The sequence below is a fragment of the Emydura macquarii genome, unplaced genomic scaffold (assembly GCF_026122565.2).
Source record: "Emydura macquarii macquarii isolate MOO-44397 ecotype Brisbane River unplaced genomic scaffold, CSIRO-AGI_Emac_v2 contig_306, whole genome shotgun sequence".
Taxonomy (NCBI): domain Eukaryota; kingdom Metazoa; phylum Chordata; order Testudines; family Chelidae; genus Emydura; species Emydura macquarii.
Window position 1 is genome coordinate 5,876,287 of NW_027130443.1, and position 25,122 is coordinate 5,901,408.

At 55.1% G+C, this 25,122-nt stretch overlaps 2 protein-coding genes across 3 annotated transcripts in view; one reads left to right on the forward strand and one right to left on the reverse strand.

The window, feature by feature from the left end:
• CSNK1G2 (casein kinase 1 gamma 2) overlaps positions 1 to 16,677 on the forward strand; it is an 87,164-nt gene extending 70,487 nt beyond the window's left edge. Inside the window, exons 5-13 of one of the 2 annotated variants that reach the window (XM_067557668.1) lie at positions 935 to 1,083; positions 2,729 to 2,963; positions 4,538 to 4,623; positions 5,277 to 5,361; positions 5,864 to 6,012; positions 8,107 to 8,190; positions 10,885 to 10,992; positions 13,644 to 13,750; positions 15,003 to 16,677. In XM_067557668.1, the coding sequence (XP_067413769.1) occupies positions 935 to 1,083; positions 2,729 to 2,963; positions 4,538 to 4,623; positions 5,277 to 5,361; positions 5,864 to 6,012; positions 8,107 to 8,190; positions 10,885 to 10,992; positions 13,644 to 13,750; positions 15,003 to 15,057 (1,058 nt within the window). In that variant the 3' untranslated portion in view covers positions 15,058 to 16,677. The remainder of the gene's footprint in view (positions 1 to 934; positions 1,084 to 2,728; positions 2,964 to 4,537; positions 4,624 to 5,276; positions 5,362 to 5,863; positions 6,013 to 8,106; positions 8,191 to 10,884; positions 10,993 to 13,643; positions 13,751 to 15,002) is intronic. The other variant, XM_067557677.1, reaches the window with a different exon arrangement.
• A 4,092-nt stretch (positions 16,678 to 20,769) lies between these two features.
• Positions 20,770 to 25,122, reverse strand: part of BTBD2 (BTB domain containing 2) — a 33,042-nt gene continuing 28,689 nt past the window's right edge. Inside the window, exon 9 of the mRNA XM_067557691.1 lies at positions 20,770 to 24,075. Coding sequence (XP_067413792.1) covers positions 23,914 to 24,075 — 162 coding nt within the window. The 3' untranslated portion in view covers positions 20,770 to 23,913. The remainder of the gene's footprint in view (positions 24,076 to 25,122) is intronic.

Consider the following 25,122-nt stretch of genomic DNA (forward strand, 5'->3'; position numbering starts at 1 on the left):
GAGGGAAATGGTGGCCACTGAGTGCCAGCAGCCTCTTCTTGGTGCATAGACCCTGCTAACACACTTTTGCCACATCCCAGCTCCTTTCCTCCAGTGCTGGAAGGCTGGATGGTGTTTGCATTGTCAGACAGGGTCACTGGAAAGGGTCACCCCCTCCCCCCAAACAAACCTCACAAACCTGGTGTGCATCGTACATGGAGCTTCCATCTCCCAGAGACACAGGATCAAGAAACTGAGCTTTTCGTCCTCACTCCATCCACAAGTCCTCCAGCACTGGCGTAGAAGGGGCTGGGAGGTGGGTGCTGTGAGTTGGGAGTGAGGAGCACCGCAGAGCTGTGTGATCGGAGCTCAGGGCTGGAATAGCAGGGGGCTGCAGGTTGGGAGTAAGAGGCATTGTCATCGTTACGCATGGGGTAGATTTCTCAATGCCTGGCTGCTATCTTTTTGGTTCCACCTCATCAGGCCGTTCTTCGCCCTGACACCTATGAGCACAGGGGCAAATCCAGTTAACCCAGCTTGTGAAAAAGGCACGAGGGCCCCGCGCCAGCACCAGCACTGCCAACGCACCACCCCTGCGCAAGCAGACCCTCACCTGGGCCTCACCCCCGCTTCCCCCCGGTCTTGTGCCCCTTCCCCTCCTCCCTGTACAGGGCCAGCTTGTGCCCCTCAGGAAGGATGGGAGCATGGGGGGAACCCAGTCCCACTTGCAAATAATACGGCAAAGTAGTTGTGGGGGCGAGGGAAGGGCAAACTCCCCCTTGCTGACAATTCCCAGGTAATGTCCCGTGCAGGGAGGACAGCTCCCTAATACTGGGTTTCCCCAGTCTCCACGTTTGGCCTTAGACAGCAGCTGGTGAGGCTGTGCTGCTGCAAGGGGAGGGATTTTGCCATCTACGCCCTGACTCTCCCTCTCTCCCCACGCTTGCTCTTGCAGAAGGAATTCCTCAGGTTTACTACTTCGGTCCCTGTGGGAAGTACAACGCCATGGTGCTGGAGCTGCTGGGACCCAGCCTGGAAGACCTGTTTGACCTGTGCGATCGGACCTTCACGCTCAAAACCGTCCTGATGATAGCGATACAGTTGGTAAGCGCAGCAGCGGCCGACTGGGCTCAGCCTGCGCCCGCGATGCAGCCGGGAAGCATGGCACGCCTTGCCGTCAAATCCCCGGTGACCAGTCCCCCACAAAGGAGATGCCCCAGGTGCCCAGCCGGGAACGTACGGGGGTGGCTTAGGAGAGGTGAAGAGGAGGAAGGAGGCAGAAGCACCCCATGCAGCCCAGGGTTTGGCAGGCAGCTTCCTGGCAGGAGATCAGCCGGCTGTGCATTCCCCTCCAGACACCAAAGCCAATGATCCTTGAGGGAGGGGAGCAGCTGAGAGATTGAGGGGGGCTGTGAGAGCAGGAGGGAATTCCTAGGAGACATGGGCTGACTGGAAACTCAGGGTGGGGAGCCCCATCTCGGGAAGCCTTGCCTCTTATTGGACGGCTGTGTTTAATTGGAGGTGGTGTTGCCCGTGGGTTTTATTCCTGGCTTTGCTGCTGGCCTGTTGGGTGACCTTGGGCAAATTATGTCTCTCTCTGCTCAGTTTCCCCATATGCAAATCCGGGACAGTGAGTGGTGCTTTGTTTCCTGTCTAAAGTGCTTTGAGCTCTATAGATGGGAAGCGCTGCACAAGAGCGAGGTGTGGCTGGTAACAATATCTGACCCCTGCTGGGCTTGTGCTGTCCTGCCTGGTTCGGATGTCTCTTGTTAGTCGTGGAGGCCCCCCTTGTGCAAGGTGCTGTTCAGACACAGACGGCCCCTGCCCACAGTGTCTGTGCTTGTCCTCTCTCCCCACGGCACCCAGCTAAGCACAGCCAGGCATGGTTAGTGGGCACGTTGCCTGCTCTCAGGTCCCCGCGCCCTGTGGAAGGGAGAGTAACCAGTGGGCTTGGGGGCTCTGGGAACTGGAGAGAGATTCATGTTGCTCAAAGATCCCTGGTGGTGGCAGGAGTCCACAGCAAACTCATGTGGCTGACAGACGCAGTCTGGCCTGCCCTTTGTGGGGAGCTACCGCCCACAGAGACTACAGCTCCCAGCCTGCACTGCTCCGTGGGGGCACAGCATGCTGGGAACCGTAGTCCTGGCAGGCTGCAGCAGGTTCTGTTTTAGGCACACTAGGAGCGAGGTGTAGCTTTCTGGTGAGCTGCCAGCATTGCCCTGGTGTTGCTGAAGCTTTGTCCTGGGATCTCTAAGGCTCCACCCCTAAAAATAATCCATTCCTTCGGCTTCAAAACGTAATAATACCACACTCCTATCAGCACTCTTCATCGCTGGGTCTCCAAGTACTGCACCGTGTGTATTGTATTTGTCCTCAGAGCCGCTGTGCGGCTGGGCAGCGCTGTTAGATGGAGAACGGAGGCACACACTCTTCCATGGTCACTCAGGAAGGCTGTGGAAGCGCAGGGCGTTTGGCCCCAGTCTCCCAAGATTTAGGCTAGTGCCCTGGCCATCCTTCCTCTCCCAGAGCAGGTTGGGTATGTGGGGAACCAGTGGGCCTGGTTCTGATTGCACTCACACTGATGGCAGAGTGGCTGCTGGCTTTAGCAGTGTTACGTCGGATTGAAGCTGGGTTGAGAGCAGAATGGGGCTCAGCGGGTCTGGAGCGAAAGGCTGAGCATTGCCTGTAGTGGCAGAGCGAGCCCATGCACACCCTGGTGCTGATGTCAGTCCTCTCCCTCTACCCGCAGATCACGCGGATGGAGTATGTTCACACCAAAAGCCTGATCTATAGAGATGTCAAGCCAGAGAACTTCCTCGTAGGGCGGCCGGGGAGCAAGCGGCAGCACACCATCCACATCATTGACTTTGGCCTGGCCAAAGAGTACATCGACCCCGAGACCAAAAAACACATCCCCTACCGAGAGCACAAGAGCCTGACTGGGACGGCACGATACATGAGCATCAACACGCACCTCGGGAAAGGTACGAGTGCCCTGTCCCTCGCCAGCCTTCCCAGGCCCCTGCTAGTCAGTGGGCACTGCCTCTGGGAGAGCAATGTGGGGCTGAGACTCCAGGGGACCATGGAGAGATGAATGGGCTCTTCTTCCTGGCTTTGTGACCAGGAGGAGCGGCTGGAGATTAGCACAGAGGCCTCGGAATCAGGACTCCTGGATTCTGTTTCCAGCTTGCCCTGTGACCATGGGCACCTCACAGAAACGTGGTGCTGGGTGCACCGATTAACACCTGTGCCCGACACTCAAGGCTTCCCTGCTAGTGTGTGCGGCTGTGAACGCCAGCTGACACTAGCATGACCGGCTGGCTAGAGGCGTGGGGGTGGAAGGGGCTCCTCTCCGGTGAATTGCGTGGGGCTATCACAGCCCACACGCTCCGCCTGCTGGCTGGGGAGAGCTGGAGAGGCCCAGCCTGAGGTCAGCCTGTGACTCCATGAACTAACAGTTCAGACTGCTGGGCAAAGCAAGGCCCGCTTCTCCTCCCAGGGGCCGCTGCCCTCCCCATCGCCTCTGGAGCAGGCTGGCAACCCCGAACCAAGGCTGCTCTGCCTGGAGAATGGGACCAGGAGGCTGCCAGGCAGCGGCTGCGTTGGTTTATAACAGGAAGTGGGGGAGGCAGTGGGCACCGGGGGCAGCACTTGTCCCTGTCCTGGTGCTGCAGGGCTGGAGAGCAGCCTCTGTGAAGGGCAGAGAAATCGCCACTTCGCAGGGGCAGTCCCCCTCCAACCTTGGCAGCCCTGCTGGAGGCAGGTCAGTGGGGTAGATGACCCAGACTACGCCAGCCCCATATTTCCCCGCCTTTGTGCTGAGGGGTGCTCTGAGCAGAGGGGCAGCTGGAGATGAGGCAGCTCTTGGGGGAGCCTGTCTTACTCCGTTGGGCTGTTGCCCTGGCCAGCATCTGCCCCAGGATTTTCCCATCCCCCGTATCACTGGAGGTGTCTCACTGAGGAGCCCTGCAGGGGGCAGCGTGGAGGGCGTGGGGGTAGCTAGGTCTGCAGCCGAGTGTGCTTAGAGCACAGTGCTGGGGAGCACTCGCACCCGACACCCAGCAAGCTAATGCGCCGCCAGCTGCTGGGCCCTGCCACATCTCAAATCAGCACTGCCCTGGGTAGAATGGGGGGTGCCTCTGTGCAGGTCCACATGGCGCCGTGGCCTCGAGACGCTCGGCCTGCTCTCGCTCACTTCCTTCACCCCGATGAAACCTGGCTGCTAATGCCACATGCTACAGTCCGGCCCCCTCTGGGTCCTTTCTCCTGGGTCCGAGGGTGGCGAGCTCCCCAGAGCCATCTCTCATTCTGCATCAGCCCTTGGCCCCCCGGGAGCTCAGATGCAGAGATACTAGGGGTCACGTGTCGCTCGAAAGCCCCTTTGTTCAGCTCTGATTCGTTGGGGCCTTGCAAACACTTGGGAGCTGCCCCGGGATCCTTGCACTGACCGGTCTGCCATGGGGTGCGACAGGATGGTGATGCCAGGGGCAGGACACGGAGCGGCTCTGCCCTCCGAGGAATCTGCACGTGGCATTTACCGTTTCTCTCTCCTGTCCAGAGCAAAGCCGCAGGGATGACCTGGAAGCGCTGGGGCACATGTTCATGTATTTCCTTCGGGGCAGCCTCCCGTGGCAAGGGCTCAAGGTAGGTGCCAGCTGGCTGCCATCCTTTGGGAGCCGCTGCATGCCAGGGCGCTGAGAGCATGACAGCCTGACTCTCCGAACCCTCACTCACACAGCTGGCACCCCCAGGTCTGGTGGGTTGGCTGGCTGAGGGGGTGTGTGACATCCACAGAGACCAGGCAATGCAGGCTCCCATCCTGAGATCCTGGGAGCGGGCAGAGTAAAGTTAACAGGGGCACTGTTCTCATGTGAGCGAGGGCTCTCTGGGTCGAGAGGGGCCATTTGCAAACTCCCTGGGCCGCCTTCGTGGTCAGCAGGGCCCCGATCCTGCGAATGCTTAAACACCGGTGCGATCCCATTGGAGCTCGCGGGCGCCTCACACATGGTCAGTTCAGCCATGTGAACGTTTACAGGATCAGAACCCGAAGGCTTCCCACACTTGGTCCATCTTGGCCCCTTCATTCCCCGATGGGGGTTGCTGGGGATGGTAGAATTGCCAGGATGGGGGGGGAGGGAGGGGGTGAACCAGCAAGTGCCCTGTGACTGGCAGGGGGGAGGAGGTGAGCCCAAGGCCAACCCCTACACCTTAGCTTAGGACTTTGCCAGGCCACCTGGGCGTGCGTGGCACTTGTCCACAGTGCCCTGCAGAGCTCTGCCCCGTGTTCCCCGTTCCAGGCTGACACGCTAAAGGAGCGGTATCAGAAGATTGGAGACACCAAAAGAGCCACCCCCGTTGAAGTCCTGTGTGAAAACTTCCCAGGTAAGGATGCCGCCCGAGTCAGGAGAGCAGGTAGGGGCCGGAGCTCTTGCCTGGATTCAATAGACGTGACAGCCAAAAGGTGGGAGGGGAAACTGAGGCACAGAATGGGATGGCACTTGCCCCAGGACACCCAGCAACTCACTATGAGAGCTTGGATTAGAACCCAGGTCTCCTGAGTTCCAGTCTAGTGCTCTATCTACCAGGCCACACAACCACCCACAGGCTACACCTACAGCACCATGAACTACAGCCTCCTATCCTGGAGCTTGCTGGACTTCTCCCCGAGCCTCTGTGTGCTGCCACAGTGGGACGGAGGGGGCAGGATCTGTCCCCGGGCTGTTCCCGTCTCAGGGCTGCCTTTGTGTCGCTCTGACTGAGGCCTTCCAGCCTCCTGGGGTATTTTGCCTGCTGCCCCATTCCTCTCGGTTTGACGCCTCCCCCGCCCCGGGCACTCCCCCCGGTGTGGCTTGTGATCCGTGCTGAGCCTGCCGTGTCTCCGCAGAGGAGATGGCGACCTACCTGCGCTACGTGCGGCGGCTGGATTTCTTCGAGAAGCCGGACTACGACTACCTGCGCAAGCTCTTCACGGACCTGTTTGACAGGAGCGGCTTCGTGTTTGACTACGAGTACGACTGGGCTGGGAAGCCACTAGTAAGTCCATTGAATAGAGGTGGAGGGAGACCCCCACCCTGCCCAGCCCTGACAGCGAGTGCCCCTTGCGGGGGGGAGGGCACGGTGCTGGGTGGCTGCCTCTGGCTTGGGTACATGGGAGCAGCAGGCAGAGTTGGGCTGTGTGTGATTACAGCCACTTGGTTCCCGCTGGCTCCTGAGAAATCAGCTCCCCTCACCTCTCTCCTTAGTCATTCACTCAACCCCCCGCCTCGCGTTCATCCCTGAATCGTGCCTCCCTTTCCACTGCTTAGTCCTCATCTGCCCCCACCTGCCCACCCAACACACACACTCAGACACCAGATGCAGTTTTCGTTCTAGTTCCTTAATCATCCCCCTCCTGGATCTGCCCAGTCAGGCGCCAGCCTGAGCTAGTCCCGTGCCAGCACCCAGGAGTGAGATCTCTCGCCTTGGAGCGGAACAGCCTGGGCCTGCGATGGATCCACGGGGCCTGTGCTGTGCCCCAGCTTTTAAACAGTCCCTTGGAGTGTACCAGACCACCAAGGGCCCCTCTTTTAAGCCTGAGCCTCTGAGATCCAGCCCTCCTGCGTCCCCCCGTGAGCTCTGCCCAGCGAGTCTGACCAAGAGAGACTCCTGGACAGAGGCATTTACACCCTTCATGGACCAATGCCCCCCAGCCAGGATTTGCCATGACCCCAGGCAGCCTTGGCAAAACAGAGCAGGGTTTATTTAGTCAACTGGAACGCAGCCCCAGGGAGTCCATAGGTCAGCACAGAGAACCAAAGGTTAAGACTCAGTCTGTGTTGGCCAAGCCTGGGCAATCAAGGAGCCACACTGCCAGAGAATCCATTTCTGCTCTCTTCCTGTCCTTGTCTCTCTGGGTGTGTCTACACTGCAGTGTACACCCAGGGTTGGAAGTAGGGCTCAAGATAACCCTCCTCCATCTACACACACATCTTGCTAACCCAGGACTTGATCCGAGAACAAGGACCAAGGGTCCAAACCTGAGTCAGTCCAGACCCAGGGTTCAAACCCTATTGCTTTGCTGTGTAGACACAGCCCCACTGGACTCATGCTCTGGGAGTCTGCCAAAAATATCCCATAGCCGACTTCCTTTGTTCTCTGGACAGTCAAGGTTTCCCACGCTGCAGCACCAACCAAGGGCCAGAGCGGACATATTTGGGATGGTGCAAGGAAGTCTGGTATATGGGCCTGCATAATGCACTGTAGATGCTGAAGCCCCAGGTTGAGATCCTGGGTTCAATGATTGCTCACCTGGGGTTACAAATGAGTGCAGGCGCTCACGCCCTGCGTTAACAACATACAGAGTCTGCTACTCGAGTTGTATGTGCAGCCAGACCTGTGGTGTCTCGGACCCAGGCGAGGCTGGCTCTGATCCTGGCCTCCTCTCATCTCTTGGCCCATGGTTGTCCTGCAGCCCCAGCTGAGCTCACATGTTCCACCTGCCGGGTTTCTGGGTTTCCCTGGTCAGGTGTCAGTTCGGTCCATCCTGGGATTCCTGTTGCCTTTCTGGTCTGGTTTCAGCCACTCCCTGACTCATCGGTAGCACTCCAGACCGTCCCTTCCTCTTATGCTCTGCTCCAGGAGTATTTTAACCCTTTTGCTCCCACAGGGGAGCAAACTCTAGTCACGTCAGTCACGGCCAGACAGATCACGCATGAAAACATTACAGAGAATTCCCACTTCATCGCACAGCCGGAGCCCTAGGCCGCCGCTGAGGCAGCAAGTGGATCTGCCCTGAGAGAGAGCTAACTGCTAACTGCCGCCCCTATGCCTGATCCCCTCTCCCAGGCCAGGGGAGGCCGTGGGAAGCCCAGGGCAGCATGACTCGTCCAAGCAGATCTGGCCAGGCTCCAATGGGCGTGGGCTCCTGATCGAGCTATTGGAGAGCGATTCAGGAACTTACCCTGCACCTCATACTGTGAGCCACAGTCCCGCCCGCCACATGCTCGGTCTGGGGCCTCCCCCAGCTCCCGGGCTCTCTCCCCACCCACTGGCAGTGAAAGCCCCTGGCATCCCAGCACCTTTCCGGGGCCTGCGTGGAGATCATTGGGCCTTTCTTGATGATTTTCCTCCTGGTGTCTTGATCTGCAGCCAACTCCAATCGGCACAATCCACAGCGACGTCCAGGTTCAGCCGCCGACCAGAGACAAAGCACAGCCGCACACCAAACACCAGGTGAGCTGCCCGCCCGCCCCTCCCAACAACAGAGCAGCTCCGCAATGGTGGGGCAGAGCAGATGGTCTGAGTGCAGGCAGAATCACTGATCCATGGGGAAGACGGCGGGGAAGAGGGGTCCAGACATCGCCAGCCACTTCTAGGGGGACTGGCTGGCTGAGAAGGCGAGTGTAGACCTGCATCTCCTCTGGCTGATCCGGTTCTTTTCTCCATGGCCAGAAGGAAGGTGGCTGCTGTGGAGGCGTGGGGGGAATTGGAAGCCTTTAGGAGAGATACGGAGGGTACCTTGGGGGCAGGGGGAGCCTGTGGGAAATGCGCGTGTCTGGCTGGAGGTGGGAAGGGGGCAGCCCTCCATGGGCTGCTCAGTGGAGTTGGTTTTCCTCCTGGGATCTCTTGCACCTGCACCCCTTTCCCAGAGGCAATACCAGGGCTGTGGCGTGGAGGCAGGGAAGACTAGGCCGGGTGGTGCCATCAGGGGTTGGCTCATGGGAGGACTGGATGCTTTGGGAGGCCAGGAGTGTTGGAGGCCCTGGTGCAGTTGGTAAATGGCGCCATCAGGGCTTGGACAGCAGGGTGAGACTGTGCATCGGGGACCTCCTGGCTGGGGACCAGATGAGCCTGGCTTGTTGGGCTCAATGCTGACTGTAGAGCGCGGCCCATGCCTGAGACCAGTTCGCTGCTGATGGGACTTCAGGCCAGTCTCAGACCCTCCTGTTGGTGCCAGTCAGTCCCGGTCCAGTTCCTTTAGTAGCATCCGGAGAACTGTGGCTTCTGGGATAGGCTCCCATGTGACATCCCCGGTGCATGCCCAGCTGCTGTGGCTCGTGGCAAGGGCGGAGCTGGCTCTGCTGGTGAATCCAGAGGCACTGAGCTGGGTGATGCAGACGTGGTGGGGAGGCTGCCTCGGTGGAGTCCTAGAACCCCTTGTGGCAAAGGAAATGGGGCTGGGTCAGGATCGTTGGTGCTGCCTGCCACGCTGGAATCGTCTGAGTTCCATTGCCCCACCTGGGTGACCGCGTGGGTGACGGGGGTACTGACCTGACCAGAGTTGCTGTGGGCTCCCCAGGGAGTTGTGCCAGCTGGCTGGTTTCGGTCTCTCGGTACGGCCCCGTGGGGAGAGGAGACGCAGGCAATGTGATCTCGCCAGTCACTGCTGCGTGGAGGAGACCCAGCCTCTGCATATCGCTCTGGGGGGGAGAAGTCGTGGACACCTGGGTGAGGACAGCTCAGGTGTGGGAGACGCTGCTGGGCTGAGCTGGAGTCCGTTTGGCGGAGCCTGGTGTCGCCTGCAGGAGAACAGCGCCTCACCCTAGGAAGCAGGAATGCACTTGGCAAAGGCAGCTCCTCCCAGGGGCCAGTGAGGAATGGCCAGGCAGAGAGGGGCCAGCGCCAGCTCTGTAGGGGTGGGGTGTGAAGAACTTGGCCTGGCTTAGCTGTCCCATGGGGCAGGGTAATGTTGCTATTCAGACTGAGCTCTGAGCAGCTGGCGCTCCCTTGTAACCTGTTCTGTCGCCCACAAGCGCCTGACAGAGGGAGCTGGATTCGCACGCTTAGGACTTGGTCTAAAACCAGCTCATCCCCGAGTAGGGACGGACTAACGGGTTTCACCCCCAGCCTTTAGTGAGGCTCAGCCTCCTCAGACCAGCAGCTGGAGAGAACTGGGTTCCGCTTGCCTTAACGTCCAAAAGATCCTCTTGAAGGCCGGCGCTCAGCAGCTGCGCGGGCTGGGCAGAGCAGCGGTGGGACCTCAGGTCACCGCTGGGCCTGGCTTTTGGACCCAGTGCAGAAATCAGAAGCAGCTGGGCCAGACAATGAGTTAGGCACGTGCAGCACATTGACAGCGCGAGTCCCACCTGTTTTATGGAGAGAGAATCATCTCCAGGACTCCTGGGTCGTCCCCTAGTTTCAGCTGTCTGTGGGACTTCTGTCTTCCTGATGGGCCCCCGCAGCGGTGGGAAGAAGGGAGACCTTGGTAACATCCCCAGTGGAAGGCTTTCTGGAGTCTGGAAATGATACACAGACCCAGTGCAAGCCCAGAGAGGGTCTGATACATGGGGGGCACCAGTTCTTCACTGTATCTAGACTCTTCATGATCACCCAGTTTAATCTAAGCCCTGTTCTCTTGCCTTAGCCCTCCGGCTTTAAACCCTGCAGTGATGGGGAGATAGACCTGTAGCTTTAATTTCTGTCAGTCTTCACTCTCTGCAAAATCAAATATCAGGGAGCATCAGCTCCCCCACTGTTTGCTCATCCCCGCCAAGAAGCAGTGCTCTGCATGGCCGCACAACTTCCGCCACCAGCCCTTTCCAAAAGCCAGCAGCACATCTCAGCAGACCAAGCACCTGCTCCATCTGGACTAGTGCGACACAGCCCCAGAGAGATCTTTGCGCATTACGGGGGCGGAGCGGGGGGGGGGCTGTGGGCACATGTGCAGAAGCAAAGCTGTGAGTGGTGAATCCAATCAACAGACCATCAGCTGGTCCAAGAGCTCTTAGTACCAGCCCATTCCAGTCTCACTGGGGTTTCACCAGGGAACCCTCTGCTTTATTTGACTTAATAACAAATGAGTGCTGCTCTGTTTCTATTTTTGCTTTTGCATGTCTTATTTTCTTGACCCCCTCCCCCCCCGCCCCTTTTCCTGCCACCTCGTCTCCATCCTTTTTCTTTTTTGTTTCCTGTCCTGCCGGTCACTAGCAGTCGCCGGAGGGGGACGAGTTGTGGGATCCTCAGGCTAGTCAGCAGCCTGTCGAGGAACCTCTAAGAACTCACCTAGCAACCAGCAGGCTTGGGGGTTCTGTGCAGGTACAGCCGATCATGTGCTGAGTGGGCGTGGAGGGGACACCCCCAAGGGGGGGCGGGCCACCAGGGAAGGGGCAAAGACAACTACCTCCCCGCAAAACTCAGCTGCAGCGGCATCCTTTGTGAGCCATTTGTTCTTATCCCCGGAATCAGGGTTTTGCAGCCTTTAATTTCCATCCATGGACGTAGAATACCTGGCTTTGTCCCTTAGGCCTGTCCTCTGGTTCTCCTTCCCTTTCTGGCACTCGGGTGCAGCCCCCCGCTCCTCTTTCTCCCCGCATCTCTCAAGCTTGTAACCGCATCAGCTCCTAAGATCTGCAGGCCGTGCTTCATCCTGCCCCGCAGTTCTCCCCCAACCCCCACCTGTAACCCCAGCCCCCGGCTGCCTGTCCCAGATGAATGTTGAAGCAAGTGTCACCACTAGGGTCAAGACTCCCCCTGCCACTAACGGGGATGACTCTGCTTCATGTGTCTCTTGGCGAAAGGGAGAAATTGACGGGCTTAGGTGGGGCCTGGCCTGTGTTCTGGGCCTCGGTGGATTTCACCCTCTTCCCACAAATGTCCTAGTTCCTCAGTAGTCCCTCTGCTAGTCCGTCTGTTCCCCCGCCACTGGGATCCTCTGCCTCAGCCGATCTGGGGCAAAGCTCTCCCAGTCCCACAAACGGAGCTTTGAGTCCTGTGTGTTCTGCCCCGGCTCCTGCTCTTACCACCCACCCGCCTTTGTGACGTGGGGATGGCACATCCGCCGCTCTTGCCATCCAGCTCTGCTTCCTGTGGCAGTGGCTGTTCCCTGCTGCGTGCTGTGGGAAACGCGTTCTCCCCCCTTTCCCGGGGTGCACCTCGGCGGCGGAGTCAGACTCGCAAGTTTCTTGGCTTGCCTTCACTGCAGTTAACTCGAGTTCTAACTCCCAGGTGGGGAAGCTTTTAGCTGCAGCGGGCTGGCCCCAGAAGCGGTGCTGGCTGCTGCTCGAGCGCCCCCCCCGTGCTGCGGAGCTGGGCACCGTGTGCCATTCACCTGTGATCGTGCGGCGTGGCCGCTCTCCCTCCAGCTCAGCTGAACCGACTGGCTGGAGCTGCCTTAAAGGCAGTGCTCTGTCGCTGGGGCCAGATGTGTGCTTGCGTGGTGCCGCTCCCCCTCATCTAGGGAGAGTAAGGGCTGCCAGAATTCAAGTGTGAGGCCTGGACATCAGCCAGGTAGCTCCTGGACTTGCCCGGAGGGCAGTGTGAAGAGGGAGCGGATCTAATCTAGTCTGTCAGCTGGTGCAATGCTGGCCCATCCCCTCCTGTCCCCCCAGAAGCACCCGAGTGGAGTGCCCCAGCCGAGGTGAGAGATCCTTGTACAGGGACAGGGTGATTCCCCCTGGAGATTGTAGCGAAAACAAAACCCACTGGGAAGCCGCTGCTGGTTTCATTTCTGTAGCGCTGTGTGGTGGGCGCCACAAGACCTGTCAGTGTGCTGGTGCCCTGGTGTGTCGCAGCTGTTCCGGCTGCTGCAGTGAGCCGGTGCTAGCTGCTCCAGGGGGCGAGGGGAAGGGGATGGTAACGAACGGCATGGTGCGCAAACAAAGGATACAGAGCTAAGGAGTCAATCCACAGCACATGGGTCCAAGGCAGGGCAGCGTGTCTGGAACAGTGGAAGTTAGTGGGGATCCAGAGCATGTTCATAGTTAAAACATCACGGCAGCTCCCGGGGTTTTGCCTTCCCCTGCTCGCTTTTACTGGTAGGGAACAAAACAGATGCTGTGAGCAGAGCAGAACCCCGCCTCCTCCTTGCGCTCTGTGCACTGCTCTCCACACCTGGTCCTTCTCAGGGATGCAGAGGGGTATGGAGCGAAGCGCTGCCCTGCCCGACTCTCTGGATGGCCGTTAGCAGGGCTTTCTGAGGCTTGCTGTGCACCGCAGGGGCCTAAAATTCTGCCTTTGCTTCTCCCAGCTGAGAGCAAGCACCGAGTTAGCCAAAGCACATTTGAGCCCCGGGCATGGAGCTTCCCAGGCTGCCGCCAGCCCTTCCCTGACGCTGGTTTTTGGTCTGATTGCACAAACGCTGCTTCTTGTTCATTGGTTTTATTTTTCGAAGCTCAGGAAGTTTAAAAACTTGCTACAGAAATGAAATCTGGGCCCTTCCCAGGCGTGTTCTGTGGCAAGCGCTGCCGAATAGCCCTCCTGAAAACCCTTTCTCCTTCCACTGCCAGGAGACGGGAAGGAGTCAGTCTCTGCAAGCCAAGCGAACTCTCAATTGCAGGGAGTGCTGGGGTGCTGAGATCCCACCTATCTAGCTAGTCCAGCGTGTGGCAGTTCGTTGCCAACTTGCCCAGGGGCAGGCGTGATTCAGCAATGCTGCAGCCCCAGGCAAAGCAGTGGCTGGCACTGCATCCCCACCCCCCCCAGCCGCTGGCAGCTGTGGGGGGCAATCCAGTCTGGGTGCTCCGAAGGAAGCATGGCTCTCCTACGTTGTGGCAGTTTCTCTGCAGTGGCTGCTGCTGCGAGCTAGCCCCCTGCCGCATGGGGCCCGCCCCGTGGGGAAGGCAGAGTCATACACACTGTGTGTAGCCGTTATCCCGCTCCGGGCAGGGATTCGGTGTGAAACAGGGCAGGGCCAGACTCTGCGTTGCTTGAACACCTGCAGTCGCTGACTGTCCAACTTTGCCTCCCAGGTGATGAGCTCAACCAATGGAGAGCTGAACACGGATGACCCGACCGCGGGACATTCGAACGCCCCGATCACGGCGCCCGCCGAGGTGGAGGTAGCGGACGATACGAAGTAAGGATCCGGCTGCACTTTCTGTTCGCTTGGTTTGGGTTTGGGGTTTTTTGCAGCTGCTGCGCTGGCCACACTGGACGTCTTGTTCGGGTTTATTTGCTGCTGTCTTTGGCTGCAGCACTCGTGTCCTTCTGACCTGCGCAGGGAATAGAGGGGGCTGAGTTATAACGAATCTACAGGGGATTCTGTATCGAGGCTGCTGGACGCAGACACCCCCTGTGGTTCTCTCCGGCTCACGGCCTGCTCTGCCTAACATCACCACCACCTGGCGTCTCCCAAGAGCCAGGGCTTGTCTAGTTTGAATGCTGCCCTGAGGCTACTGGCCACAGACAGACCCTGGGGTTTGTTCTAGTGCAGGGGTTCCCAAACTGTGGTACGCAGGCCACCTCCCAATGGCACGCGTCCAAGCTGCAGCAGAACTTCGGGCTAAGCTGCTGCTGACGCGCCGCTTGGCCACTGGAGCGTCGGGCTTCTTCTTAGTGATTCTCGGCCAGTCGCTCCCCAGACTTCCGGCCACGTGAGCAGAACCGGTCGCCAAGGTAGCTTACAGGCGGAGTGTCAGCAGCTACACAGCCTGTTGATAAAGAATCGGTGGTGGCATTACAGGTGGTGGCTTTTTCTGTTGGTAGTACGCAGCGTGGTAGAGTTTGGGAACCGCCGTTCTTGCTCATTCGCAGTAACGCGCTCTCCCCTAAATCCCAGCCCGGACTCTGCAGCCACAGACAGGATCACTGGCTTCCACGGTGCCCAGCATTGCATCTTCATCTGCCTGGGCATTCCTCAGTTTCCTGAGGGTCGTGACCTTGCTATCCCAGTGGCTTGAGGTCTGGGCTTTTTAGTGACCAGGGCTAAGAGCCACGACTTCTCACTGGTCGTTAGAGCCGTAGGGCTTGCCAGACTGGTTCAGACCCATAGCCCATCTAGTCCAATATCCCCGCTCGGATGCTGGCCAGCACCAGCTGCTTCAGAGGGCAGCATAAGGACCCCCCCAGCTGCAGATGAGAGAGAATCTGCCCCCACATAGGCCTCCTGCTGGTCGCTGATAGTTGGAGATCGACCTAAGCCCCGACACAGGAGGTTCAAGATCCCCCCCAAACATCTGTTGTCGTGGCCTGCGATGATTCCAGATATTCTCGCTCACTCTTGCAATGCCCAGCCCCCTGGAACTGGGAGGAAACGAAGAACCCGCTGTTGGCCTTAGGGGACAGGTGCAGAGCAGGGGGCGTGACAGCCTGTCTGCCTTTCTCCACAGGTGCTGCTGTTTCTTCAAGAGGAGGAAGAGGAAAACCATCCAGCGCCACAAGTGATCTGCCAGGGACAGCACGGATCAGTTTGTGCAGTATCACCTCTGACTCTGGCCATGGATGGATCTAGATTCCTGATCAGATCTGCAAGGCGGCCTTCTCCCCCTTCTGATTTTGATGGGGTTGGGGGAAGAGCCGTCATGACTTCACCGCCTGGCACCACGTGCGTGGATGAGGAGTGGGGGGGGAGGAGAGTTCCCGAACTGCTTTACTTTTCCTCCTCCACCACCACATCCACCTAGTGGTTGTTAACTCACAGCAAGTCAGACTTTGCTGACGTTCCCACGCCGTCGTCGTGCAGTCCACAGAGAGCATTAAGCTATTTAAAAAAGGAAAACAACCAACCAAACCCACGACGTGAATTTCTTTTGATTCTATTAACTAGTTCGAAAACGGGGATCAACTCTACAGACTCCAAAATGTTGCTGTCTTAGAAGAAGCCGAAGACAATTTCAAGAGCAGTGGGCTATGGAGAATTTTTTTTTTTTCCTGTCGCTTCTTTGTCTCTGAAGTTATTTAAGTCTCGGTGCAGAGTGCTGAGTTGTGTCAGTCTTTGACCTTCATCCTTTTAGTGTTACAAATTCTGCTTTTCTTTTAAAAATTGTTTTTTCCCTTTAAGCTCCCCCTCTCCCATTTTGTTAAAACTCTTTCCTTTTGGTGGTGATCGCTGTGTTAGCCGAGTCTCTGGTACGGTGACCAGTGGAGGGGGACTCGTTTACACTTTCGTTTTACAATGCACTTTTGCTAGCAATACAAGCGATATTTGGTCTTGAAATTAACAGTTTAGTAATTAACCGGGGAAAGTGGGCGGGGGAAGGGGAGGGGAGACGAATTTAGGGTCTCAGGAACGGCTGGGAATTTACGTAGCCCAGAAGCCGCACCCTAGCCATTTGAAACGGGCAAACTATCTTGGGGGCACCTGGCCAAGACCAAAGGGAAACTTGAAGCATTGTTGAATAGCAAGGTAGAAAAAGGATGTCTTAATGGTCGCTGCAATGAACCTTGGGCACCGGGGGGTGGGGATTGGTTCCTGGAGTCCCGGGCAGCCTAGGATATTTTAATAAGCGCAGGGGATTGCTGAGTGCTGCATTTGCTCCTGGTGGAAGAGTTCAGTGTCCGCGTTTTACATGAAGTTGCTTAACTGGACTCTTTAAAAGACTTGCCCATTGTCTGGGCTCCCAACCCAGTGAATCTCCCTGTAGGTGAACGAATCAATGGTCTGATCAGCAGGAACCTCCAGGGAGGACAAACAGCCTCCCCAACAAACCAAAACCAAGCCAATGCTGTAGGGAAGCAGTTGCATGTTGCCTGGGGGCAGGAGGAGAGGCCAGCAAGGCAGAGTTCAACTCCTTGGGTGCTACTTCGCACTTGTGCTGGGCACTGTAGAAAAGGCCCAGCCTCAAAGCCATGTGGCATGCGTCAGGTTTGTAGCTTGCACCGGTTTGGTGCTGGGAACTAGCAGCCCCCTACTAGGAGAGAGGCAGCTGGGCCCTTGCATCCCTCCGCTGACTCTTCTTTCTGGAGGATGCCAAGGAGGGAGGGAACCTTAGGAAGGTTGAAACCTGCCTCCCGACCTGCTTGCCAGTGTGATCACAGCGCTGGGCCCTAGATTGGCCCCCTCGGCTCATCCTACAGTCAGAGGCCCATGTGCTTACTCCTTAGCTGATCAGACAGGGCAATTCCTAGCTGTGGATTTTTTTTAACTATTCCCCACACACAAAACACCCTTCTTTCAACAGTCACAAGGGGCGCAACAGCCAACCTTAATTCAGTGTGAAACGACTGAGAATGTGTGTTCGGTTGTGCGTATTTACCACGGCAACACAATTTGACTTTGGGGTTGTTTTTTACAGGGCGGGCAGGGGGAGGGGGCAGCATGTGGGGTTTTTATTTTCTGTGTAATTATGACACGTGTAATGTTGGAGCTGTAGGAGCCGGGAGCTGCTGTGAGGTTGTGCAGGAGGAAGTTGTGTCTGAGACCACATCAGAGCCTTTGTCTGAAATAAACACTGCCATCCTTCACCTCCACCTCCCCACAGAGCAAAGGGGGAGCAGGTGCGAGGTCCCCAAAGTCCACTCGTGCTAGGTATGTCCTGCTTTACCCCGCGAAGCGGGAGCCGGTGCTGATTCGTGTGTTCTGTGGGGGGTGGGAAGCTACCCCACTGTGGGGAAGTGACTAGACCAAAGTGCTTAGCCTTTAGGGTGGGTCCCAAAGACAGGGGGCGCCTGAGGTACCAGTCCTGGCCCACGTCTGGCCCGTGCCTGCTGGAACATAGCAGCTTTGTCGTTCTTTGAGCCAAGCGCCTTTCATTTCGAGCAGAAAGGAATGGTTACAAACAGGCTGAAGCTAATTCAGGTGGCTTCCTCCTTCCCCAACATCCACCCGAAGCTGGAATGTCTGTGCCCAGTTAAAGATCCTGGGGACTCTTACTCAGACGCTGCCTCATATCCCTGTGGGCTGCAGTTTTACTCCAACAGCAGTGCCTCTGTCATGCTAAAACGAACCCAGGTGAGGGGGAGGGACAGCTGCAGCTGCTTAGCTACAAGAGCGCTCTTGGTGCCTGACAATTCAGTGAATTCCACCAAATCAGGAGCTGGGAATGGTATCACGTGATGTGCAATGTTTGACCTTGATCCCCAAACAATGCAAACAAAACCGCCTTAAATCTTCCCTGGAAATGTCCTTCCAGGCCCTGCCGGTGTAAAATAAAAGTATGTGTGTGACTGGGTGCATGAGACTATTTGGATTACGCTTCGTCCTGTGTCTGTTCAGACAAACTAGGGGAGGCTTAAGAGGAAATAAAAGGGACAGATCCAAGGGAGTTTGCCCACATCTATCTTCTGAATCTCTCCCTGTCGTCCGTAACGTTCAGTCCATGGGTCTGGCTGAGCCGGAGAGTGGCAGCATGACACGCGGAGACTGATTTGTGTTACAGAAATGAGTCCAAATACACAGAGGGTGTGCTTGTGTCGCTCCAAAGCAGCAGGGCGCTTGGTCCAGTGTGAGGTTAGTTATGGCTTTAAAAAAAAGTGTACAGAACTGGCATTTCAATGTCTCTGATGCTTCCTTGAAGCCATAGAATTTAGGGGCTTTTTTAATAAAAAATAAATAAAAAAAAATCCAACCCCCTGTTTCCATCAGGCTTATTTTGGGGCGGTGAGGTGGGAAGGGGCCAGCCTGTGCCCCCGTTAACCATTCTGTACCTCTGCTTGCAACAGCGGCTAGTTAGCTGCACCGGCACTTAGCAACACCTCACCCGCGCTGGCGGTATTGTTCTCATACATTCGATCTGCAGCTGGCGGTGGAGGCACCAGGCCCTGAGCGAGCGACAGGGCAGAGCCCAGCAACTCGGAACTCAACCCTCGTCCCCACGGGAATTGGTAAGTACCAGCTGAGCTGATCTCCCACAGGGGCTGGCTGGGCCCTTGCTAGTGGGCTGTGGAGCCCGGCTCTGCCCGTGGTGCAGACTTGGCTCTAGCTGCTCGATTGCCTTAAAAGCTTTACCAGTAACTCCTCAGTCTTAGTGCCGGGGCTGATTAAGTCCCAGGGATGAGGGAGAGCAGACACATGCCAGCTCGCCCCGCTACAGCTCCCGCCCTCTGTGTCGGTGGAAGACGGTGGCCACAGGCTAAGATGTGAGACACTACAGTCATGCCTGCTGCACGCAAGGGCCTTTTACATGCACGGTGTGGAGAGGCTGCTGCAGGGAGCTTTATTATAGCACACTGGGGAGGAGGGGGGAAAGAGAGCTGGCTTTACGCACAGGCTGGGTCCTTGTGCCAGGCTCCAGTGAAGGGAAGCTGCTGTCTCCCCTTGTTTTAGAGGAAATGGGCCTTTCTTTCCAGTGCTGCAGCTGCATAACTCCCTGAAGTAGAGCAGGCACTAGCAGAGCATCTCACTCCCCTCATTGACATGCCTGCAACGAGGCCTGTACTTACCCCGTGTGTGGAGAGGGAGTCAATGACTCGCTGCCGCAGCCCAGGCACTAGATCAGTGAGACACACACTGAGCCGCCGCGGCTGGGCGTGGTTCTTCCCTGCAGCATCTGCAGCCCTTCGCAGCACATATTAAAACTGATTTACTTCTTACCCCCTCAGGCGGCTTTTACTGTTATAACCACTTAAGTGCCTTAGTTGCTGTGAGAATTTTATATATAAACTAACAGACTATCTAGTCCCGTAGTAAGTGAAACAATGCATTCACCCCACAGGGGCTCACTGGCATACTGCTGCCCACTTATGTGTCTCCTGAACCCCGGCATATCATCACTCTAGATAAGGGATGTGGCCCACCCCTGCTTGAGTTACTGTTGGTGCAGCAGCTGGCAGGGACGGCTGCCGTCTGCCGCTTGAACCACCTGAGATTGAGCCCACCCGTCACGCCACCCAAACAGGACAGCTTCTCCCACCCAAGGAGCGTGGCTGCCAGTTTCCTCCCCTGGGTGCGCAGGGCAGCACTGGAGGCGTTACTTTACGGTTAGTGCATGCCTGGGACAGATCATTGGCCTCAGGAAGGTCCCGGCTTGGTGCCCCAAAACCAGCATGAAGATGGGGGGAAAAACACCTTGCTCCTAACCGCTTAACCTTGCGCAAGAGGCTCAGCTGCCCCCTAAGAAAGGTGTGATGTTACAGACGTGACCCTCTTAACGAGAGGCAGTGTTAAGGGAACATACAGCAGGGAAGCCTCTAGGCCCACACCCCAGGCGTATTTTTCGCTCCACCACAGCAGGCTCAATGGAGGCAGCTGTATCAAAATGCCTTGGGGAGTGGAAGCCTTGTGTAAGAACCAGCCATCAACAGCTGCAGCTTGGACATTTACACGTGGTGAAAGCAGCCGGGAAGTGCCCATCACAGCAGCGGAGGTAGGAGCACACAGAGACAGGCAGCCCTCTGCAGAAGGCACCATTTAGGCATGGCCCGTATGCCCAGTGCAGTAGGAGTACGTGTGGTTGAGGCTCTCTGTTCAGTTCAGAATTCCCCCTGCAGCCCTGGCCCTGGCCCTGGCAGGCCTGGGAGCCTCAAATGCTCTGGGAGCCATGGGGCCTGGCCCTGCCAGTCTGTTAGTCCTTTCATTTACATCACACAAAACGTTTGAGCTCACCTGACTGGGCAAGTAGCAAACGGCACAGCTGCTGTCTTCGTTTCTACGCTAAGTTTCATATGGCAAGAGACTGCTCCTTCACTGATGCACCCCTGGCGCATTAGCCTTTGAATAAACTCATTTAGTCCAAAATAATTCAGAGGCTGCCATACTCCAGCCTTTAAACAAAAGCATTTAAAAACATGACTGCAGCGGTTTCTACAACGCTGGCTCTACCTCAGACTTCTCTCTGCTTGATCCAAAGTGGTGCTTTGAGCTGTTGGCAACTACTGTCAAATACAGCAACCTCTTAGGAATGGGACTGATTGTCATGCATTTAAGAGGAAATGAACTGCAATGTATCAGGCCTGTTGATGGTAAGTTTGTCAGTGGCACCTACCGCTAATAAAATAGTTTCAAATCTGCCTCGGAGAGGAACAGATGATTCACCCCTCACTTCTTTAGGGGCAGGGTTAAAGAAACTAATGAGATACAGAGGAGAGGGAGGGGGATCAGGAAGACATAAGGCAACTCAGTTTTTGCTTCTCTCCTGTGCACAAAGCAATGTATTTCTCAGATCACTTTCCTACGTTAACTTCTGTTTTTCACTGAACACTTCCTTCCTCAAGGTAGAACCTCAAGTGAACGATCCCAAGAGGAACAAAGGAACACACACTCCTACAGTGCTTCAGAGGTTGAACTTTACAGTAATTTACACAGCAGTTTAGAGCACACCGGCAAGACAAATTAAGAACCCTGCCACTACTAGAAAGTGTCGGTCTTCTTCTCCCACTGAAGACAGACTCCGCTAAATTGCCAGCTGCTGTTTTGCCCTCTGCACTTCCAATCATGAAGAAACTTTGTATTAAAGACAACCTCAATGTCTTTATTGATTTCCTATTTACAAATCACAAAGCTGGCAAAAAACAGAGTGAACACTGAATGAGCATTTGATACATTCATCAATATAGTCCTAGAGTCTGGACAGTCCCAGCTCTGTTTGAGAGGTGACGTGATACACTAGAATCATCTCATACTTTTGGAGACAGGCATGTTCCACACTGAATTACATTCATACTATCTACAAAAGCCAGAATTGCATCAAACTGCATAAAGCCATAAGAACAAAAACTGCTCCGATGTAGTTCAGAGTTTATTTTTCAGCAGGACAGTCTAATGCGACCTGCCTTGTGGCTTGAAAGCAAAGGACTGGAGGGAGGCAGTCTCTCCATGACAGTAGTAGTAGTATTAAAAACAGAAGCTTTAAAGGAAAAAGCCACCAGGGAGATTTACACCTCAACCTTATCTATGTGACAAGAGCTTGAGGTTAAAAGACTTCCGTGTCCTGCTGTTCCATGGCCAAGGGTGCAGATTTGCTGCTTTCATAGTCCAATTATATCTGCTATTACCACTGAGATACAGAAATGCTAAGGGAGTCCTACAGCCACAGCAAAGAGAGTTTACACCGAAGGTAGGACATGGGCAAAGATGCCCCAAACCCTGATGCAAGCATCCTCTCAACCTTCGACAAGAGGGAGCACAAAAGCAGGCAGGGCAGCTATATACATTCCACCAGAAGGTAACTCCCCTCCGCGAGGAAGGAGCATCTCCAGTCTGTTCATCCATTTCAGAATATGGTTTGCATTGCACAGAATCAGGTTCAGTAACTTGAGGTGTGGACCCATAATTTTTAGTACTGGCCATATTTTAAAAACTTCTGACCCTGAAGCAGGCTTACATACATACATATTACAATGTCTTCCTAAAGAACGTAACACACTGACAACAGTCTAACATCTACATTGAGGTGACATCTGCTCCTGATACGGTTTATTATTGCTGTCTGGTCGGTGGGCAGTAGCCAGACAGCCACACAACACGGACATGGTTACTCTGTAGGCCTAGAGGAGGGGGTGAGAGAATGGAAAACTATTTCCCAGCTGGTAACAGACACCAAATCATCCACTTCAGTAGAGGATGACCAGCACATAATGTTTGAAGAGCGACTATCACAAATTTAACAAGAAGAGCCCTGTCATGAGACAATGTTTGGGGCAGTGGAGAGCAATACAAAGGCTTTTTAATGAACCTCAACTTATCAGAGACAAATTCCACACAAACACCTCTGAATGGTTTGGCCACCTATGGTTTCAAGGGTAGCCTTTATTTCAAACCCCCTCCTCCTCTGCAGGCTGTCGGGAAGTAGAAACCCCTTTAGGGTGGGGCCATTCAGGCGGTTACAAAACAAAGTCACGCAGCTACTCCCCCCCAAAGCACCATGACATGCTTAGCTGAAATCACATCAGGTTATGGTGAAAGGCAACCAGTTGGAACAGAGATAAGAGGGGGGCTTTTTTGCCATTAAACCACTCCCTCCCCCCCCCCCCAACATCTGGTACTCAAAAGGAGAGTTTTAAAGTCAGCTAGGATTCTTCAGTCAGAGCTTCAATCTGAGAATGTCTGTCCAAACACCCACTGAATACTAGCTGTGAGGGGACAGAGAAATGGACATGGACAAGCAGAAAGTCTTCAATGGTTTTCTGGGTGGTTTCATAAATCCCTCTCCTCCATCTGCTGATTATTAAAGACCTAGCACTTGAACACCAAACCCCTTCCTATTTTGCATCAGGGCAGCAATGCTCTGACACCCTATGAACATTTAGTGATGCAAAGACAGTAGAAGAGTCATGGTGCATGCTGCAACTTGCGTGAAGACAGCAGCAATATATTGAACACTGTAGCCAGGTGAGGCACATTCTCAGGTAGACGCAACCAAAGTCAACTGCTGCTACCTCGAAGAGGAAGGTATTCAGTTAGTATGGCAGTTACCAGGATGGGTCCCTGTTGCTGAATGCTGCACCAGGGATATTTTTTAATACTCACCCATTTGTTTAAATATGATAGTTGCAAAGCAGCCCCCGGACAGAGCAGGGGAGCCTGCATGTAGGTAGCCAAGGAGCTCCACTCAATGCAGATCTGTTGGTCCTCTCTACCTATGTTCTGGGGCATCCAGCCCCAGGAGATTTCAGTTGTTTTGCACTAACTGTCCCACTCAAAGGACTATCTCAAATTAGCAAAAAATATCACCATGAAAACCCTGGTCCATCTCTGCAGAGGCGCCCTCCTGGAGCTGAGAGTCAGTTTTGAGGTCTCCCTCAATCCTGTGTAGTGCTGAAACAGGAAAACCCCTGTGAAAACCCGAGTTCCCTTAATTTTCTGGAAACAGCAAAGGTCTGTACAGCCTGGCAGGCATGTCCTAGTTAAACCTCTCTCTCCACAGAGAAACCTCACCAGCTGGCAGCACCGCTGCATCGGCACGCAAACCCCCTCACCCCAACACCAGGCAGGGCAGACGAAGCAGAGTCAATATGACTCTCGGATTTGCTTTTTGCAGGATTGTCACCTAGTGGAGAATTTAACCACAACCAGAGCCACTGGTTTCCATGCTTTGAACTGATGTAAAAGCATCTACATTCATTAAAATAAAAACAGCTCAGGAAATCAGACAGGATTCTCAGTAAAATGAAGTTACTAGCCACAGGCAACCTACAAATGATACTGGTGAGTCAGTGAGTCTGTACGTGGTGGTGGCTGCAGCAGCGTCACTAGCACAAGGCAAAACATGGAGCTTTACAATGATTTTACTGAGACCTTTGGCTAGTGCGGTGCCCACTGGCATGGCTGAACTCAGCCAGAGATTTCGTTTGGAAGGGCCAGGCATGGGAGGGATGGAGGGAGGGGACACAGTTCATCCAGCAGAGCTGAGGCCAACAGTTGCACTATGTATAGAAAATAATCTCTGGGATCTGTCCATCCTCCACGGAAGTGCCGTTGTTATTCCCAGCCGCGTAACAGAAAGTAAAGCATGTTTTGGCTCCGGTTGTAGGCGATTCATGGATCACTTTGCGCAGTCCTTTGGTTCCATAGTGGGAATCTGGACCCTGCGTTTGGAACAGAAAACAGGGAGAGCTGGTTAGTAAGATAAGGACTGCAGCCAGTCCAGAGCGATACCATGCCCGACAGCTGCTCGGTGCGGGGTTACAAACTAAGGGTCTGCTCTTGCAAGGTGATGAGATCCCTACATCTCCTTCAGGTAGGCAGGAACCGGGGACGAACAGCCACTCTCAGCTACTAAATCGCAAGTATTTCAAGACACCAACTGCAAGCAGCGATTTGCTGCACTCCAAGGTTTTTAAGCGTGCTTGCTTTGAAAATTGTGTTTTCCTTTTCAAAGGCGAAGCTCAAAAAAAGCAACCACAGGCCTCCACCACGAATTTGCACTCACTGGCCAGCTACTGTTACTCATTTTATTCAAGCCTTCTCTTTGCTCCCCACAGCACCTTTTTCTCTCCCTGCCTTCCATCAAAATCACTGTCCTTCCTGTACACCATATCCAACCCTGGTTACATCTTTGATTCCCTCCCCTCACTTTCTCTATTGTCAAGTCTAGTCACTTCTTCCCGCACATCCCCTCTGGCACAGGCTGCCCATGGTGCAGAAAGCACTGTCCAGCTGAAAAGGACTCAGACTATAAACCGTCAATGGGCTGTTGGTCAGAACGAGGGTTAACAGGTTAAGTCTTGCGAAAGTTCCAGGCGATATCTGACAGATGCTGGTATTGTCACCGGAAAGAGACCACCTCCCGAGAGCCCTCTCACAGCATCCGATCACTGGCTGATGTCCACGCTACTAAATCATTTCATGCAATACCTGATCTTCCATTTACCAAAAAAAACTAACTCTGGGAACGTTAACCAGTCAAGTGCCCCTGACACATTCAGTGCTAAGGGGCTAAACAAATAAGTGAGATGTCAAGGACGCACATCAAGGTATCCGTTGCACACAAACCCAGCGGGAAATGACTGCCTAGGAAGGAATACTGCGGAAAGAGACCTGGGGTCATCGTGGATCACATGCTAAGTATCAGTCAACAGTGTAACACTGACGCGCAAAAAAAAAAAAAAGCAATCATCATTCCGGGATGGTGT